Source organism: Myotis nattereri (assembly GCF_964212035.1).
Source record: "Myotis nattereri genome assembly, chromosome: 18".
NCBI classification, from domain to species: domain Eukaryota; kingdom Metazoa; phylum Chordata; class Mammalia; order Chiroptera; family Vespertilionidae; genus Myotis; species Myotis nattereri.
This window is the reverse complement of record NC_138093.1, coordinates 42,647,674-42,668,060: the sequence shown is the minus strand read 5'-3', so window position 1 is coordinate 42,668,060 and position 20,387 is coordinate 42,647,674. Positions and strand designations below refer to the sequence as shown.

Genomic DNA, 20,387 nt, shown 5'->3' with positions numbered 1-20,387 from the left:
ACAGCGCCAAGACTCGAAAACAGCGATTGCACTCCCGGTGCGAGCCCGCCGCCCTGCGACTCCCTGGCAGCGGGCGGACCCTCCGCAGCGCCGGCCCCGCGGCCCGCAGCCGGGGCTGATGGAGCTTCGTTCATGATCAGGCAGAAGAAGGTGTCTCACCGCATCGTGTCAGCGTCTGTGGAGTCTTCCTGACTCATCCAGAGGCCACGGGAGAGCCAGGCCGGGCCCTCGCTCTCGGGGAGGTCAGAGCACAGGGGCTTGGAGGCAGGTCGGGGTGAGCCTGGGGCGAGCTGCCGCTGCCCATGGCCCCCTGGCTGCAAGCCTGGTGGGTCCTTTGGGGCTAGGAGATGCCTGTGGGGGAGGAGGTGGGGGGAGAGGAGGGAAAGGGCCGGCCCGGGCTCCCCCAGCGGGAGAGCAGGCCCTGGTCCTTTGTCTTGAGGCTGCTCTTTCTCTCTCGCAGGCGGGAATCTGAGGGGAGGTCAGGGGGGAGGGTTCCAGCAGAACAGTCCCCGGTGTTCCAGGCGGGCTCCTCCAGGGCATGGTCTCCACCGATGGGTCAGCGTCAGGGCAGGGGGTCGTCAGGCATCACAGCTGGTCCAGGTGCCGCCCTGGAGCTGAAGTACAACGGGGGCCTGGCTGTCTGGCATCTCCGGGGAGGGGACCTCCTGCATCCGCTGTACAGTGCTCTGCAGTTTGTTCAGCTCTCTGCCTCAGTTTCCCTGTTCCACCTGCCCTGGCTCACTGGCCTGTTTCATTTACCGCGAGCATGTGGCGCAGGTCCAAATTGGCTTACAGTTTTCATGGTCTCCTGTGAGTGCACCACCGTCGTGTTCAGTTCACATTTTGTAATTTAACTGTTTTAGCCTTTGTTCTAGGCACCGTGTAAGTGCTCAAATGATCCAAAGTAAAGGGGGCCTGGTAAGAAGAAGGGACAGAACAGTCCAAGTTAAATGCCAACCTTCAGAAAGACAGATGAGATAGCCCCCTGCTAACCACACCCAACAAGCACATGGAGCCCCTGGAGGTCTTATAATGCGGTTGGGAGGTCTAAGGTCTGCATTGCTAATAAGCTCCCAGGCTGCCTCACTAACAGCAACACCACCTCCACTGACTCCAAGCGGAGGAAGAGATCGAAGGCCTTTCCCAAGATCAGAGTCTAGGAAATAACAGTGCAGCTGGCAGACTTACACTAATTAACCCCAAGGCCTTCTGTCCTCACACTCAGGGACCGCACACACTCAACCTCTTCCGCTTGACACTCTCCCTCTTGCCCATCACCAGCTGCTCCCAAATCAGAAACTGGCTTCTTTGCCATCATCAAGAAAAAGCAGTTGAAATAAGCAACTCCATGACTGTACCTTTCCTCTCTGTGACTCTGTCCAACCCTATTTCACCTGGTGAGTCTTTTCCTGATTTTGGTGACTCGGCAAGCCTACTGAGTTTGAATTGGTGGTGGGAGTGGGTCGGGGTTGGGAATCTGAGGCTTTGACACCGCTGCCTGAGCACTGAAAAGTCTCGGGCCAATTACAGCAAACTGAGGGCTCTGTAACTGCGGGATCTGGGTTGAGGCCTTTTCTTTTTGTCAGCGGAGTCACTGCTATCGGCCTGCCCTAGTGTGCTTGGCATATAGAAAAGGCTCGATGCATTGCTGTTGAAAAAAGAAATGAATAAAAACATGGTGGTGTAGCTAAACGCCGGTACTCGAGTCCTCCCACAACCACATCAAAATTACAACTAAAATACAGAACCATCATTTAGAACCTCCTGAAATCTGGCTGAATGGAAGTCCTACAACTAGAGAAGTAAAGAAAGTACACTGAGACTGGTTGGAGGGGTGGAGGGGAAGAATGGGCTGGTCCGACAGCCACGTGTGGAGTTTTTTTTCGAGCAGGAGGGATATCTCAGCTGCAGAGGCCTCCTGGGGGAGCAAGGAGTCCCAGACCCACACCAGATCCCTGGCCCATGGCTCCAGAGCTGGGAAGAGAAATCCCTGTAACCTTGGGCTGTAAAAATCAGCAGGGATTGTGGCTGAGTGACACAGAGGCTGCTGGAGCTCCAGGCAGTGCCTCTTAAAGGGCTGGGGTAGGAACTTACAGCCTCTCTCTTCCCCTGAGCTCCAGTGCCAGGCAGTGGCTTTGGGGGATGCAGGCACATACTGGGAGAAACTGGATTGTCTGGCATCAGGATATAACTCAGGGTAATTTCCTCCAAGATGGGGGTGCTTGCTGGGATCATTGTTCCTGAGCTGGGACCTCCCAGTCCCAGAGCTGACTAGCAGCCATATCTGAGTGGCCCCCACTGTTGGCTTTACCCTGGTGATTCCCTGAGATCCAGCCCTATCCAATTTACAGCCCCACCCAAGCTGTTTGCAGCAGCTTTTCCATGTGAATGGCCTGTACTAGCTTAGGCTTCAGACTTTAAAAATCCCTCAAGCAAGTAGCAGCTGGTATCAGTGTGACCCAAACCTATCAATAGGAGGCCCAAGACCTGGTACTAGCAGCAGCCTGCCTTGCTTCACAGGTGGGCCTCTCCTGAACACTTCCTAGCCCAATACAAGTAGCAGCCATCTGCAGATCGCTCTGTAGCTCCAGCTCAGTGGCCTCAGGCAGTGGTGGAGGGGCAGAGCCAGTGCACCTAGTGGACAGCTTCAGACCATAGCTTACACTTGTACACATCCACAAGTGACACACTCAAAGGGAAGACTCAGTGAGCACCCAATCAGAAGAGCAAAAAGAAAAAAGAATCCAAAAATATGAAGACAGTGTAAGGACAACTTTAAGTGTATCAACATTCACATTATGGGGGTGCCAGAACAACAACAGAGAGCAAGATATTGAAAACCTATTTGAAGTAATAATAACAGAAAACTTCCCCTACCTGATGAAAGAAATAGACTTACAAGTCTGGGAAGTGCAGAGAGTCCCAAACAAGAAGAACCCAATGAGGCCCACACCAAGACACATCATAATTGAAATGCCAAGGGCTAAAGACTAAGAGAGAATCGTAAAAGCAACAAGAGAAAAACAGTTAGTTACCTACAAGGGAGTGTCCATATGACTGTCAGCTGATTTCTCAACAGAAACTTTGCAGGCCAGAAGGGAATGGCAAGAAATATTCAAAGTGATGAGTAGCAAGAACCTACAACCAAGATTACTCCACTTAGCAAAGCTATCATTCAGAATTGAAGGTAAGATAAAGAGTTTCCCAGATAAGAAAAAGCTAAAGGAGTTCATCATTACCAAACCAGCATTACATGAAATGTTGAAGGGTATTCTTTAAGAAGAGGAAGAAGAAAAAAGATAAAAAATATGAACAATAAAATGGCAATAAATACAGATCTGTCAACAATTTAATCTAAAAATCAAAATAAACGAACAAGAAATCTAATGAACAAAATAAACTGATGAATAAAATAGACTAAGAGGCATGGAAATATGGAACAGACTTATGAATCTCAGAGGGAAGTGAGGAGAGGGCGGTGGGAAGAGATTAACCAAAGATCTTATATGCATATATGCATTATCTAGGGACACAGACAATAGGGTGGTGAAGGCCTTGGGTGGGGCGGGAGCCTGGTGAAAGAGGACAATGGGGAGCAAAGGGGGAACCCTCAAAAATAAAGATTTTTAAAAAAGAAATAAATATTATAGAAAAAAAGAGGAATAAGTAGGCACTGAGAAACTGGAGTCTAAAGAAAAGAAAAGGTGTTTTTCATAGTCAGAGATAGACCTTAGTCTCAACTGTTCCCTAATTTCATAGACCGGTCTAGTGCCTACAGAAGAAATACTAAGTTCCATATTTAAATGCAGAACAACCTTCATCTTTGGAGGGAAAGAAAAGCTACCTTGTCAGGAGTGGGATTCGAACCCACGCCTCCAGGGGAGACTGCGACCTGAACGCAGCGCCTTAGACCGCTCGGCCATCCTGACGCTGTAAGTGCTGGCCTCTATTTAATTCAAGGGTTACATATTACTTACAGCGCCGTGTCATGATGTCAGGTGACATCAGTGTGAAGTTTATGATTTTAAATAAAATAGAACTGTTCCTGGACTCCTTCGCCAAGCACGGCCAATAGAACTGCCTCCGACTCACCCTGCTTCACCATCCTAAACTGCGAAGACCTATTTTCCTTGGCGCCTCTTCTCTGGCGGGCCGAGCCACGCCTGGTGGCCCCTTGCGGGCGGTCTCCCGCCACCCTCGTGTCAAATCGTGGTTAGGGTCCGACGCCGGTGGACCCGGTGCTGGGGCGCCACATGGCCGAGAGGACAGGAGGAGTGAGTACGGGATGCATTTTTCTCAAAGGACACCTCAGGGTCACGGACAAAGCACGAATAAGCAGGTGAGAAAGGTCCAGGGCTTGCAAGCCTCAAGTACGGATTTCTGAAAGGATGGGATCGAAGGCGTTGGTGGTATAGTGGTGAGCATAGCTGCCTTCCAAGCAGTTGACCCGGGTTCGATTCCCGGCCAACGCATACGTGTTTTTCTCCGCGCCACGAACAAACTGGGTGTATGAGCTCACACCCTCCATCATCAAGTTTATGAAATCTAAGCACCGACCAAGTTATCCGGGTGAAAACACAATGAAGTTTTGGTGTGTGTGTGTGTGTGTGTGTGTGTGTGGCACACATGCTGGTGTGAAGACTAAGTATGAAAAGGAATCTGATTAATGTGTTCATATTAGTTACATGTTGAAATGATGTTTTGCACATATTGGGTTAAATAAGGTAGATTATGAAAATTATCACCTGTTCCTTCTGATTTTTTAATGTGACCATTGGGAAATTTAAATTTCTATCGGACTCCCATTACATTTTAGTTGTGTCCCCCTGCGGGCGGTCTCCCCTCCACCCTCCGCCCCAATCGCCCGTTCTAGACAGCAAATGCGCAACTTTGCCCGCAACTTGCATCTGTCAGGAAACAAATTGCTCCGGAAGCTTAGATGTAGATTCCTAAGCAGTAATTTTGAGGCAGGAAACGTGCTTCTCCTCGTTAGTATAGTGGTGAGTATCCCCGCCTGTCACGCGGGAGACCGGGGTTCGATTCCCCGACGGGGAGGCCATGAGGTTCTTTTTCCACTCTCCTTCCAAGTTGTCTATTACGTCCTCCCTTTGCTGAGAAAAACATTATTCTTGCAGAATGCTAGGTTTTCTGCAGACTTCGTCTCGCCTGAGAATTTCTTGGATGACGGGCAACAGTTCTGGTGAGTGCGGTTTGACTCTGGTTCTGCGTGAAGTGCGTTGGATCACTAACACTGCAATAACGTTTCCCCCTGATCTGCCGGCAGGCTACCTTCTCCGGTCCTCTTCCCTTCCCGCTGCCCCCCCGACCTGCCTTCTCCCGCCCACCAGAGGAGAACCCAGAGTCCCAGTTCTGCCTTCAGCCCCAAACTCTAAATTCCCACCGTTCCTTTTTGTTCATCTCGCGCACCGATGTGTGGCGGTGGCAGCCAAGTCCCCTCCGTGACCACCCCGAAGGCGCGCCAACTGGTGAACCGGTCTCCCTACAACGCCTTTCTGTCTATTCCAGGCGGTACCGAGACGTGAGCGCGGGTCTGACCGAGACCTGCTTTTATCACCAACGAACAGGCTGCTTTTGCTTTCCACTTCCCTGGGCTTCGGCTGCCGGTCTGCAATGTGACGGGGCCACCTCCCAGGTTTAGAGACCTCTGGCGGCCTTGAGTTCTCTGCAGTAATCCCTGCACTGGCTCCTGGCACATAGTATATGCTCATTTTTTAAAAGATGCCATTGTTCCTGGATATAATAGTAATGTATAGCCCTTGTAGACAATATGGAGAATAAACAGAAAGAAAAGCCAGCCATCTTTTTATTATCCAGGACATCCTTATTAATATTTTGCTGTATGTTTACTCCTGACATTTTGAAATGAGAAATTGGAATCATACTGTGTATATTTTTAAAACCTACTTGAGTGTTTACTTTAAAATGTGAATATTTCTATATTCTTTAAATATTAGTCTAAAACATTATTTAAATGACTTCCTTGTGTTGTACCCTATGGCTACATAATAATTTCTTTAACAATTCTCCTCCTTTTGAAGTTTTGCAGTTCCAGTGTTTTCCTGTCTCCTCTGGGGTGGCAGCTCTCGGCCTTCCGGCTGTTACTCCCCAGGCCCCCTGGAGTCTCTGCTCAGCCGCCCCGGTTCCAGGGTCAGCCACAGACGTCAGAGCAGATGTACGTGCAGCTCGGCTTTCCCGGACCAGGCGCTCATCTCACTGGGCGGCGCAGGAGGGAGAAGGAGGCTCCGCGTGGAGGCTTCGAGGGGCCTGGGACTCGGGTGACAGACAGACGGCGCTCCCGTGCCCAGTGCAGCGAAGACTCGGTGTGGCAAGTGCCTAGATACGCCCGGGGAAGGTGATGGGACTCACGAACCCTGTGGCCTTGAAATGGCCCAGGGACAGAGGGGCAGAAGCCTCTCTCCTCTGGGGGAGAGCGGGAGGGCACTGGTCCGGAGCCTGGGTTGATGATGTTGGGAAAGCGGCCTTTGCCCTCTGAGATTTGGGTTCGATGTAACCTTGTGAAAGTCATTCAACCACCGGTCCTAACACGCCTGCAGAAACCTTTCAGAACCGCTGGGTGGAAGATGTTAGGCTCCCTTACTTAGGTTTTGTATTTTGCAGGACACAGTTGGTTGCCCGGGTTCATGTCCCAGCATCAAGAAGGGTTCAGGAATCTGGAAAAGGCTGTGCGCAGATGACATAGGAATCCAGAGACTAATAAAGAGTCCGGAGACGAGTTATAATTTTGAAAGGCATTGGGGGTCAGAGGACCTTCAGCTGAAGGAACTGAAGACCCCTCCTTGTCTAGGACCCCTGCTTTTATTAACACAATTTGTCCTAAGGCAAGGTGGAGATAATACACTTCAAAGGGTACAGAAGCGTTGTCAGTTTGGGGAATAGCCTACGGCTGTTCAGGGGTTTGGCCAGTAGGAGGCAATAACATGTAGATTAAGACGCCCTTTAACTGTCTGGCAGCCACAATCAGTTTCCTATTCAGGTTTGGGGAAATGCCTTTAGCCATTCCCAACAGGTGACTACATGTGTGACTCAACCCTGTTGAGTCCCCAAGTCTCATCAACCCTTTGATGAAACTCTTGAAATTATGACATGCTGGCATTGGTCTACGGCAGTTGGTATTTAAATTTTTCACAGTAAGATTATTATGAGTTAGTACTAGCACATGTACACAGGAACTAATAAATTGTCTAGATCAGCAAAAAAGTTATGGACGTACTTCTCTGAGCAGAACCAGTGAACTCCGGAGCACAGGGAGCACGCACCTTGGTTCCCCAAAGGCCCCTGTCCCTCCATCCTCGACGCCCCCTTCCTGAGCCTCGGGATCCCAGAGGGGAGCGCGGGCGGACCGCCCTCGAGCTCCCAGGCCGCCTGGGCCGCGAGTGTTCGGAGATGTGGCGCCAGGACTTTGCTGTCGGTTAACTGACTTGCCAGGAAGGCTCGCCTGCGCCTGTCTCTGTGGCGCAATCGGTTAGCGCGTTCGGCTGTTAACCGAAAGGTTGGTGGTTCGAGCCCACCCAGGGACGCGGGTGTCCGTTTTGAGCCTGGGCCGTGCGTCCTGACGCCTGCTGCCCTTTTGGATGAGGCTCTCCAGCACCCGCGCCGGGACGAGGCCGGCACTCGGACTGCGCCGGGGGTTGTAGGTAGAATAAACCCTACGCCGCGGGACGGAGCTTCTGCGGGAGCTGCCCGGGCCGGCTCCTCAGTGCGCGCCTCCCGGCAAGTGCTGGCGGCCCGCAGGCGCCGGGGGGACCGGCTCCCAGCTCGCGGGGCACCTGGGCCGGCAGCCAGGCCGCGTCCTATTGCTCCCCGAGTCGCGGCGGTAGGCGCCGCCCCTCCAGCCCCGCGGCCCCGCGGCCCTTCCCCCGCCACACCCATCGCCGCGGGAAGCGGGCGGCGTCGGCCTTCCCGCCTCTTCCTCCCCCAGGGCGCGGCGCGCAGGCGTCTGGACGCCCCCCTGCGCTGCCCAAGCCCCCGCGGCCGCCGGGCGGCGCTGGCTCCTCGGCCGGGAGGGGAGCCCCGCGCCATCTGGCCCTGAGCCCTGCTCGCCCTCCCTCTTACACTCCTGGGCTTTGAATCTTTGCTCGTGGACCAGCCTTTCTCCTCTTTGCCTGGCAAACTCCCACTCGTCCTTCCGCCCTGGCCCCCCGCAAAGGAAGCCTCCTCACCTCCCCCTTTTCAAGCTGTTCTCACTGGATTCTAGTGACTAGAATGCCTCCCCCGCCCGGGGTGACCCTGTGCTGTTTCTCCTGGTGTCCGGGCCCAGTGCAGGGACCAAACGGGCGGGAGACGAATGGCCGGGTCTCCAGGCGGACTGCCTCTGCCTGCGCCCCGAGTGGCCGGGTCTCCAGGCGGACTGCCTCTGCCTGCGCCCCGAATCGCCGGGTCTCCAGGCGGACTGCCTCTGCCTGCGCCCCGAGTGGCCGGGTCTCCAGGCCGACTGCCTCTGCCTGCGCCCCGAGTGGCCGGGTCTCCAGGCGGACTGCCTCTGCCTGCGCCCCGAGTGGCCGGGTCTCCAGGCGGACTGCCTCTGCCTGCGCCCCGAATCGCCGGGTCTCCAGGCGGACTGCCTCTGCCTACGCCCCGAGTGGCCGGGTCTCCAGGCGGACTGCCTCTGCCTGCGCCCCGAGTGGCCGGGTCTCCAGGCGGACTGCCTCTGCCTGCGCCCCGAATCGCCGGGTCTCCAGGCGGACTGCCTCTGCCTGCGCCCCGAGTGGCCGGGTCTCCAGGCGGACTGCCTCTGCCTGCGCCCCGAGTGGCCGGGTCTCCAGGCCGACTGCCTCTGCCCGCGCCCCGAGTGGCCGGGTCTCCAGGCGGACTGCCTCTGCCTGCGCCCCGAATCGCCGGGTCTCCAGGCGGACTGCCTCTGCCTGCGCCCCGAGTGGCCGGGTCTCCAGGCGGACTGCCTCTGCCTGCGCCCCGAGTGGCCGGGTCTCCAGGCGGACTGCCTCTGCCTGCGCCCCGAGTGGCCGAGTCTCCAGGCGGACTGCCTCTGTCTGCGCCCGTCTGGTCCGCACACCGCGCTCGGCCTCGGGTGCAGCTCACCAAGCGCAGTGCGCTGGCCTCCCCTCTGCTCAGGCCGCTGCCTCTTCCACCGGTGCCGCTCCTACCTGCCCCCGGCTCTGAGCTACCTCTGCTCCCCCCGCCTACACCTGTAAAAGCCCGGAGCCCACTTGTCAGACAGGACTCGGAGAATCAGCCAGCTGAGTGGTTGGTTCATAGGAGCTGTGGCCAGACGGCTGTGATGGAGAGGGGTGTCCACCAGCCCCGCTCAACGCGAGGAGAAAGGATCTTGTCATTCATGCTTTGTCACCGCGGCGTTTCCATCTTCTCTCTCAGAGCAGCAAGCAAGGTCTCCTCAAATGCTTTGCTGCAGCCAGCAGCGGTCCTGTGGCGCTTCCCAAGCAGAGCGCGGAAGCTTTCATCCCGCAGCGGCTGCTCCCCCTCCCACCCCCCCGGGGGGGGGGTCACGCTGGGGATTCAGAGTGATAGGGGTTTATGGTCTGATAGATAGAGCAGCTGAATTAATCTGAGATATAATCATATTAGTTTGAAATCCCGAAGTGCACATGCGTATAGAAATAGAGGGGTAAGTTTTTTTCTTTTCTAAGTTTCATCTCTCAGGCCGGTGCACCTGCATCTCCCTCTGATCACAGGCAAAGTGACTGGGGAGGTGATTCTGCTGCGGACAAGGTATATTGTGCCCAGCGCAAGCAGAACCGCTATGCATGGTCAGGTTGACCCCACCAGGAGCCAAGCTGTCACCTCATTGCCTGACAACCAAGAACAATGGTTGGATTCTGCTGGCCCAAGGACTGCTTGCCACCGCACACGTTCTGTTAACGTAAAAAACCATTGAAACCTGTACAGAATTTTTGTGAGTTTATTTGAGCCAAACTGTCGACATATGCCGGGAAGCAGAACCTCAACGAATTGAGATAGTGCTCCGGAGAATGGCGGGGTTACATTTGTATTTCTACATTTGCAATCAAAGGAGGGACATAGGTGGGTTACATGAAATTCATTGGTGATAGATTAAGGAGGAGGGACAAAGCAAAGCGGGGCGGGGGGGGGGGAACCCCTAGGATTGGATAAAAAGTAAAATGATGGGCACTGCTGGTCCCATCTGGTCCCAGCAGGTCCAGGGGTCCCCAAAGGTGTGGACAGAGTCGGCAAAGAAGGAATGACACGGAGACAGCGTTCAGTTGATCAGCAGCCTAGCCAGGATCTCTAGCCAAGTTCTGGTCAGGATCTCCAGCGAAGTTCTGGTTAGGATCTCCAGCCAGGTTCTGTGTCCATGTTCTCTTGCTAGGTTCTCCAGCCAGGTTCTCCAGGTTCTCCAGCCAGGTTCTGTAGCCATGTTCTCTTGCTAGGTTCTCCAGCCAGGTTCGGTTGCCAGGTTCTGTAGCCGGGTTTCTTCAGCCAGGTTCTGTCTAGGTTCTCCAACCAAGTTCTGTAGTCAGGTTCTGTCCAGGATCTTTTGCCATGTTCTCTCGCTAGGTTCTGTCTCTAGGTTCTGTGTAGGTTCTGTGTGTAGGTTCTGAGTCTAGGTTCTGTGTCTAGGTTCTGTCTCCTGTTGTCTTATTACATCTGTATTTATACCAGTTGATTCCAATCCTATCAATCTCTATTCCAAAGGTTAGGGTGTTTCTTATCTCCATTCCAGGGAGTAAAGATTATGTAGCTTAAGCATGATTGTTTGTAGTTAAAGTGATTAATTACCCGCCTGGCACTTTGTTAAGGGGTTTTATTCCCTCCCTAACTTCAGGGGAAAATCCCTACCTGGGGAAACAACCTTTCTCAGAGAGGTGACCTTGGTTAAAACACATAGTGCCAAGAAGGTGAGCAAACATATTAAGAACAGTATGCCATATATGCCAGGTCCCTTGAAACAGCAAGGATGGACTGGCTCCCGGCAGGGCACACACTTAGGTGGGTACAGGAACAGTTAACATGATAAATGAAAGAATCTGTGGTATCTGTCCTGCCCAGGCCCCCCCCCCCCCCACACACACACACCTGGCTGTGCCCCAGGGGCTCCATAAAAAGGGAAGTCAAGTTACCCAGACATCCCAAGGACAGACATTCCAAGGACATGTTATCACAGATGCAAAAAGACAGACAGGCCCAGTGAAGGTAAAGGTTGACCCTGTCAGGGAAGATACCGGCCCAGGACGTAACTGCCCACCATCACTACTTTAGTTAAGGTTTAATTTCAGACCATCCTTTGTGGTGAGTTTAGGTCTCTGAGTTTGCAAAACTGCCACGCAGGCCTCCCCTGAGCTTGTCAGGTCAGCATGTGGCCCCTTCTGTCCACAGTTCCCAACCTCCACCCAGCCCACATTTCCTATGCAATCCCGTCCGCTGCACCTGCTGTAAGGCAGGTTCTGGATGCTTGTAAGCGCCCTGTCTTCTTGGTTGGCTGGCCTTCTCAATAAACGCCTTGGATGATTCAACCCTGCCTTCGTGATTGGATGCAGCCACAGGCAGCCTGGGGGTTGCCCGGCAACAAAAGGGCCACAGTTGAACTCAGTGGGGTTTATCTAAAATTTGTCGAATGAACCACGTGGACAAAGCTAGACCTGAATTAGTGAAGCAGGACCCCTGGCTCACAGTCCCCGCCCCTCCTCTCTCTAATTCTCACTCTCCCGGCTTCCTGGGAGCTGTGGTTGACTTTCTTGTCGCCCTTTCTCAGCACAGACATCTGCTCACGGAGCTTCGTCGGGGACAGCAGGGCCGCTCTCCTCCCCGCGGCGGCCCGGGTGGGCTGTGTGCTTCCTCCCCCGTCCGCCCGCAGCTCTCTTCCCAGGACCACCGCTCCTCCTGACAGGCACAGCCATCCCAACCCTTACAAGGGGCTCCCCGACCACCCATTTCCACGGCCCCTGATTCCTACGAAGACGGTCCCGGTGGGGTGTCCTGTAGCCGGGGCTGATGAACAGATGACTCAGACACAGTTTGACTGTGGGGAGAGGGCTAGGGGCCCCTGGCTCTAGTGGCCAGGGCAGCTTCTATTCCTGCCTCATTAGGCCTTTATTGGAATGTTTATGTTTAGGTACAATCAGCAGAGCGAGTACTCTCAGGAGGACACACGTGTACATTGTCCTCTAGGCAGGGCATCCAGGGGTTAAGGGTAAGGATTCCAGTAATCACCCGGGGGTCTGCGCGTGCACAGACTTATTTGGAAAGGTCAAGGGATAATTAGGGGCGCTGCCTTCAATACACCCCTAAGTCTCCCCTGTGAATCCACATCCATTTGCAGCGAGGGCTCAGGATCTAAAGGAGGGGCCACGCACCAATGAAAACACTAGACAAGAAATATGAATTTAGAAGGCATGGGGGCCAGGCGGAAGCTCCCCTCCAGTGGAGAAGCTCCCGGTAAACTGGGTCCCCTCAGCTTTTTATTCACTTGAATACACATTTGCCCTTTAGGAATGCCTACAGGCATATCAAAGGTAAAGTTTGGTTAACAGTAAAAGGGTTATCAGGTTAGGGAATTGCCTTGAGCCCTGCTGACTATCGCATTGATATGCTAACTACTGCTGGTCTTAGCCTCCAGCACTCCCTTAAGGGGATTCTGATAAACAGGCAGGAGGCCTTCCACACTCCCCTTCCTCAGGATTCCTCCTCCCAACTTTCCAACCGAGTCTTTTGTGCTCCCAACCCTCTAGTCGGTCCTGAACGGCCTGCTCTTTCTCAGCCCCCCTTCACCCATTCTGCTGCCTCTCCCAGGCTCCAGCAGTCCCCCTGTTGTCGGGAGGAGTTTCGGGGCGCCCCGCGTCACCTGTCCTGCAGCAGGATGTGGACCACTGCCTGCCAGCACTCGCCGTCCATGCTCTTACCCACTGGCCCAGTCACTTAAAAACAGGTTCATGCGTCAAGGGTCGCTGCCCAAGAGACCGTGCTGCTCCGCCGCGCCGGGTGCTGTGCAGCCCTGGGACCGCACTGGCTGGCAGTGCCACGGCCAGGGCTCCACGTCGGCCCTTGAAGGTCACCGCCCAGATGGCTGCGTAAAGGACATGAAACGCTGGATCATGATGTGCACACCTGAAACTAGTATGGCATTCTGTGTCAACTGTAATTAAAAACAAAATTTAAAAAAACAGATTGAGAGCTAAAAATGACAATAATATAAAAAACACCTCGGGCCCTTCCTTTCCATTGCAGAGCGAGAGAAAATAGAGTTGGGGGCAAGCCCTCAGCCCAGGCTGCCCTGCCAGGGCCGGTGGGGACGGTGGAGCTGTAAACACAGAGAGGCTCAGAGGCTCTGCTGTTTTATTTATTTAAATTCTTTATTGTTGAAAGTATCCCACACGCCTCTTCCCCCATTGACCTCTTTCCATCCGCTCCTGCCCCCAGCACATGCCTCACCCCTACTGGCCGTCCACTGGTGATGCTGGTATGCATGCACACCAGTCCTTTGGTCTCCCTCCCCCTCGCCTCCCCCCTTCCTCTGAGGCTTGAAGGTCAGAGCGTCTGCGTTTATTGCTCCTGCTTGTCCTGGAGGCTCTTGCTCCAAGTGACGTTGTCATTTGTCCTGTTCCTCAATAAGCTTCGAAGGCCTCTCCGCACAGAGAAGTACAGCCCGGTGTCCACGGCAAACAGGAGTCCCGGCAGCAGGCAGAGCAAGACGAGGCGCCCTAAGGATGAGATGGCCAGCGCTGTGCGCGAGGCAGAGGGCGGAGAAATGGCTGTTGTTAAGGCAGAAGTTTGGAGTCACCGGCCTTTGCTCCTCCCACTGGCATCTGCCTGGCTGGGCTGAGGCCGCCAATGGGAGGGCCAAGCACATTAGGATGCTGGGTTTGGTGTGGATTTGTGAAAGCTGTCAAAGTTTAAGCTGGTGTGAGAACATTATTTCTTAATTTCAGTGTCTCAAAATTACACTCATTGCTCTCCCCCACATTGCTCCTTGTCGCTAAAGGAAATCTGACAGACAGCGAGCCATTGACATTCCCTCCTTATCGGCAGGAACTAATCGGCCAAAGGGAGTGGGGTGGGGCCCGGGCTCTCACCCCTGAGCCCCTGATGACAAGCTTTAGGCTCATTTCTTGCCGCTGTCTATAGACTGGAAACATTTTACTGGATTTAAAATATAGAAATTATATATATATATATATTATAGTATATAAAATCTCAGAGAGAAAGGGAGAGGTGAGAGAGATAGAAACATCAGTGATGAGAGAGAATCATTGATCAGCTGCCTCCTGCATGACCAGGGATCGAGCCCACACTCTGGCGTGTGCTCCGACCAGGAATCAACCGTGACCTCCTGGTTCATAGCTGATGCTCACCCACTGGCCACGGTGACCAGGCTATACTTATTTTGATTTAATTTCAAACTGACGAAACGTTACCAGAATCATACAAAGAACCCTCTCATAGTCTTTTCCTCCTTTACTAAGTGCTAGCATTCTGACCCAGTTGCTTCATTATTTGTCTTTTCTTTCCCTCACCAGTTGAGAGTGTTTTTTACTTTAAATTTAAACGCAATGATATTATTTTTATACAAATGATGGTTTGCTGTGTTACAGTCTCATCAGGTGCGGATCTATCTCCGCTTTGCTACGTGGTCTCGGTCTGGTTCCAGGTGGACGTTCTGTGGCACCAGGAAGTCCAGGAGCTGTGTGCACGCGCACACGTGTGTGTGTGTGTGTGTGTGTGTGTGTGCGCGCGCGCGCGCGCGCGCGGGGCTCTGGCGGAGGGGGAGCTCTGCTCCGTCCTGGGCCCACGCGACCTGAGACGGTGCGGGAACAACGCTCACACGATCGAGCGGCTGCATCCACTGGCTTCGCCCTTTGCTGTGACCTGAGGACAGGTGACCCCCCCCCCCCCCCCGCCCCAGCTCCTCCTGCCGCAGTCAGCGCTGCCCAGCTCACCCGCTGTTGGGGTCCGTGGCCAGCAGGGGGCGCTGGTGCCGACGCCCTCAGCACAGCGTCCCGCCCAAGGACGGTGCCCCACACTCGTCAGTTGTCTTGGTTACAGAAATTGGGGTTCAGAGAGACCCAGTGGCCTAGCAGCGCCCAGTCTGGCCGTGCGCCTGCAGCCCTCACCTTCCACCAGGACGGCCACCGCCTCGGAGGACACGTTCAGCTTCCCGATGAGGCCCCGGCAGAAGTAGGAGCCGCTGTGCTTGCGGGACGCCCTGGGGACGTGGAAGGCGGCGTTGTTGTAGGAGAACTGCCGGCCTCTGCCGTCCTGGAAGTACTGGACCTTGTGCACTTGCTTGTTCTTCCAGGTGTGGCAGCGCAGCACCAGGGGGTCCCCCTCCCGCAGCTTCCACCGCGGGGCCTGCAGCAGCAGCCAGGCTGGAAGACAGACCGTCGGCCCAGGACAGGCGTCAGCGCCAAGCGCGGGTCGGGGGACACGCGCCCCAGATCCCGCAGGCGGGAGGCAGCCGGCAGCCCTTCCCATCAGCTCGGGGCCACGCCGAGGCCTCTGTCTAACGGGCCGGGGTCGGACTCAGCCCAGAGGCTCGGGCCAGGGGAAGCCAGAGGCAGGCAGGTGGGAAGCCACCTGCCCGGGCGGGGCTGCCTGGGGTTGAAAGGCAGGTGACAGGGGCCCGGCACAGCCCACATCACCCCGTCAACAGCCCCTGGACAGGGCGCTTTGCAGCATTAGGGGAAAGGCCGTCTTCAGAGGGAAGGAGGCTGCAGGAGTATGGAGACTCGGGCAGCAGCAGGGCAAGGCCACTGGTGGGCCCAGGAGTGGCTGCAGGTGCCGTGCCCTGAAGGACTAACGAGCGGGAGGAGGGGGAGGCAGGGCTGGGGGTGCGGTGGGATCTGGGAGTTTCTGAGGGGCCACCCGGCTGTGAGCCCAGCCTTCAGGAGAGAAACTCCTAGTCACCAGGACATGTTCTTAGCGGCCTCGCCCAGTGACCAGATTCCACGCTGATAGAACGTGGACTCAGGGCCAGAGGGGCAGCTGGACCATTAAAGGTGAATTGCAGACAATCTCTAAAATGACACAGAGCCTGGCCGGTGTAGCTCCGTGGTTGAGCGTCCACGTATGAACCAGGAGGTCACGGTGCAATTCCCAGTCAGGGCACATGTCGAGGTTGCGGGCTTGATCCCCAGTGTGTGTGTGTGTGTGGGGGGGGGGCGGGGGGTGTAGGAGGCAGTTGAGCAATGATTCTCTCTCATCATTAATGTGTCTGTCTCTCTCCCTCTCCCTTCCTCTCTCTGAAATCAAAACAAATATATTTAAAATGACATGAGAAACATCCATGAGACAATGTTAGGCTAAAAAAAGAATGCAAAAAGGATGCACCCACAGAAAACAGGAAGGAAGACCACACTTCGTTTTCAAATATTGACACGGTTTCTCCCTTTTACTTTCACACATTTATGAAAACCCAAATGGCTTTTGTGAGAAGAACAAAACAATAAAACTAATTATAATTTAAAGAATATGCGACCTTATGCTAAACAAAATTGGTAGAACATAAAAATTCCCTACCTGGAATATTTGCCCAATAGAAGGTAACCTTCGTTATTTATCAATAAAGACTGCTTAGCAGAAGAGGCCACATCCTGCACACCCACTTACCGCGTGAGCAGAGATGGAGCGTTAGTAACATAACGTGCTGGTTGTAAGATTATGTGCATGTGCATGTGGTCTGGTGACTTTTGGGAGACACACTTGTTCCTGTTTGTCCTGTTTGTCCTGGACTCATGTGCTCACTTGACAAACATTTTATCAAGTATGTACCTGTGATGTGCAAACCCAGATGACCAGGACCCGTGATCCTAACCCCAAAGAGCCTGTGGTGTAGACTCAGAAATATCCCAATCGAGAGTGGTGAGTGCTGCACAGTCGGTACTGCAGGGACTGCGAGCCGGAGCCGAGGGGCCGCCAGAGGGAAGTGATGAAGAGGAAAGGCCCTCAGAGGAGAGGAGGGAGATGGGTCCCCAAGGGAGACCGGGACCCACCTGGAGAAGTTAGCAGTCATGGTCGCAGCTTAACACAGTCCTCACTGACTGGCCTTCTGAAGCCAGTCTCTAGAGCCAAGTTCAAGACAAACTGACAACTCTTAGACTTGACTTTTCTATTGCTTCCTGTTGGCAAATCCCCACTTTATTTGGTCTTAGGTGGCACTTTGCTCCCAGCCTGGTAATAACTCCTGGAGCTCTGTGTGTGAGTGTCAGCTCCGGGACGGGCAGCGGCAGAGGAGCCACCCAGAGCTGCCCAGCTCTGAGGCAGGTCCGCTCACATGGGCTCTCCCTATGGGCTCGCGCTGCCCGTGTCCACTGCACACACGGGCAGCCTTGCTGAAGTCAGGCTTGCAAGGGGACTCGGCAGGTACAGGCCTGCGGTGCAATTCCAGGGACACGGGAGAGTCCCGTCTCAGTGCTCCCCACCTGCCTCTGGTGCCTGAGCCCCACCGACCACACAGTCACTCCACAGCCGCTGTGCAGGGCGCACCAGGATATGTGTGTCCCCGCTTGTGTGCTGGGAGCCCGAGTGTGGTGCTGATGGAGAGAGATGGCGCTCGGCCATTGGGGGTGGTGTGGGCAGCGTAGGGCTTTGTGGGCCTGAGGGTGAGAAGGCGATGGAGGTCCTGAGAACAGACCCTTTGCTCCATGCAATGCCTACCACTGTGTGTCCTCTGCGGGTGCTGCTCCCGGCCCTGGGCAGCAGTCCTGTGTCTGCTTGCCAAGTGTGACACCCGGCCCACCTGGGGTAGGACCCAACGCTGACACACCTCACGGGGTCACGGATAATCGCATCTTAGTTCTAACCCCTCGAATATCACCTGGCTCTGCCCCAGCCTCTCCGCCTCTTGCGTCACCCTTTATTGGCGACTCCCCTCGTCCCCAGCACCCACTCACCCGCACGGACTTGGAGCTGCACCGGGTCGCTGAGATTGGAGAGGCTGGTCTGGCACATGTACTCCCCGCTGTCGTTCACGCTGGCTGATTCGATGAAGTAGCTGGAGGTCCGGTTTGGCAGGAGGTGACCATTGTGCCACCACCGTGCGGCACTGTTCCCCTCGGCCTGGGCCCCCTGGCACCTCAGAGTCACATTGTCCCTCTCGAGCAGCCTGTCCCATTCCGGATGCAGGGACACCACAGCCTTCTGGACACCTTCTGAGGAGACAGGAGAATGGGGCCGAGGCAGGGGTGGGGGGTGGAGGTGGGGGGTTCCCCGCCCCGCATTCCCGACCCGCCCTGCCAAACCACAGTTGGCAGCTCCGTCTTGGAGCTGGGACTCGGCCTTAGAGCATCTGGGCTTGGAGGCACTTGGCCCACTTTCGGCCTCTTTACGTTGAGGAAAACTGGTTAGAGGAGCGTAGGGCCAAGCCCCACCGTGTTGGGACAATTGTCCCCGCTGGCCCTCCACCTGCGTGGCCACAGCCCGTGGCTACTGTGTCCTCGAGGGCCTCACGGGATCAGCCTGACACCTGGAAGCAGACTCACCAGCTCCGGTGCTGGCTGACGCTGCAGAGAAAAGAGTGAAACAAAAATTGAGCACAGCAGGGAGTGGCGGCTGCAGGGGCTGAGCTCCGCCGCTGCCTGCCTTGCCCCTGGGCCCGCGGCGCCCGAGCCAGGATACAGACAGTGGCCAGCTGTCCCGCAGCCGACACTCTGGTCTCCGACGTCTGTGACTCCTGCCCCGCCCCTATGGCCCACCCAAATCCCTGTTTTCAAAAGCACCCAGTTACTCCTCGGTCCCCGTTCAAACTCCCTAATTAATGATCCGGATTGGTTTCCCTGAACGAAAGCCTAGAAACAACCTCAACACAAGTCCCCTCGGAAGAACAGAGACTAAAAGTCTTAGAGAGGAACCCTAGGGTGTCACCGTGGAAGAGACAGACCTTAGGGACCGTCTGTCTGGTCCCTACTCTTCAACTTGCAGGTGGGGAAACGGAAGAGCAGGCATCCAGCCCCTTCACCTCCTGACGGGCCCGAATGAGCCGGCGTCCTCCCTGTCTCTAGCCTGCGAGCCAAGTCTAGGGCTGCCTGTTGACGCGAGGAGGGTCCCGTCCGGGCTGGTCCCAGGGCGTCCTGAGTGTCTCCCTCAGCGGCAACCGACTTACCCAGAAGCAGCAGGACCGCGGGCGGCAGCAGCTGCCACATGCTGGCCGTGAGAGCGAGTGCCCGCGGCGCTGACGGTGACCTAGCTGGCTTGAGAGAGGAAGTCAGCAGCCTCCCCCTGCACCCTACTACTCAGCGGGTTCCTTTTTCTGGGAGCATCATTGACTCCTGATCGCAATTTGGACAAGAGAGCTCAGGGTGGGGGCTGGGGGCAGAGCCTCGGGGAGAAGCTGGTGGGCGTGTCCCTTTGCTCCGCCTGGGTCTGTGCTGAGACCAGGTGACAGTCCGTGGGGCACCCTCAGCAATCTCAGCGCATTAGCCCCACCCAGGGGGGCCGGGGCCACCAGCGCCAAAAAGCGGGTAGCTGGACCCGGGGACAAGACTGGGAAGAGGGAGGGTGCTCCCTGAGGGTCTCTATCTCCATCTCAGCCCTTCTCCCTCCTGTCCGCTGCCTACGCACAGAGAGCAGGCATTTCAATCTTCAGACCCGACAAGTGTCCCTCACCCCATATTAACTCCATTGACATTTTCTTTCAAATTAAAAATGCCCATGCCCTGGGTGGTGACCCACAGGGGCTCCTAACTTTCGGTGTGAACTTGACCACAGGTTCCCATGGTCTGTGAAAAGAACCCCTGGCCGTGGGGGAACCGGGCGTGGAGTTACTTGAACAGCCCAGGCGAGAGCAGGGCTGTCGTTCAGGGACGTGGCCGGCGCTGGAGGCGTGGAAGCAGGTGGGGTGGGCAGGACGTGGGTGAGCAATGGGCCGGGAGGGGTGGCGGAGGGGTCTGGGCGAGGCTCAGCTTGGATGCGGGTGATCAGGAGGATGGCGTCTGTTTCGTGGACTTGGAGATGGGGAGGAGGAGCAGGCTGGGAGGGGCGAGTGACGGGGTGCAGGTGGTGGTGATTTCAGGCGAGATGTCAGGCAGGCAGGGGACACGTGGCCCTGGAGCTCAGAGGACAGGTCTGGACAAAGGGCAGACAAGTGGATGTTTTAAACTTTTGATAAAAGCTTTAGGTCCTCTCCTAAGAACAGAGGAAAATGTACCCCCTTTTCCCGGTAAGTCAAGGGGCTCCCTGTGAGGCCCGCCAGAGGCTCTAGGTCAGGGTGACCATGGATGAGAATCTGACTAGAGAGCATCGGAAAAGGGGAACCAGGAGAGGACGGGAGGGCCGTGACAGAAACTTGGCCCGCGAGTTGCTGACAGAGCAGATCGGGAGGAGGGGCTACGAGAAAAGCAAAGCGGGAGCCCAGAGGCCCCCTCTTCAGGGAGGGAAGTCACGGTGCGAAGGGCTGCAGCACAGCCCAGCCCAGCGCGGCC

The 20,387-nt window shown here is 55.4% G+C and overlaps 1 protein-coding gene across 1 annotated transcript; it reads right to left on the bottom strand.

Annotated features, from left to right (window-relative positions):
• Window positions 1-13,515: 13,515 nt before the first annotated feature.
• Window positions 13,516-19,109, bottom strand: FCGR3B (Fc gamma receptor IIIb; the record flags this gene model as incomplete). Its single annotated transcript, XM_081112318.1, has 5 exons — window positions 13,516-13,694; window positions 15,084-15,338; window positions 17,862-18,119; window positions 18,450-18,470; window positions 19,070-19,109. 5 exons carry the CDS (start codon window positions 19,107-19,109, stop codon window positions 13,516-13,518), a joined length of 753 nt encoding a protein of 250 aa, XP_080968444.1.
• Window positions 19,110-20,387: the final 1,278 nt, after the last annotated feature.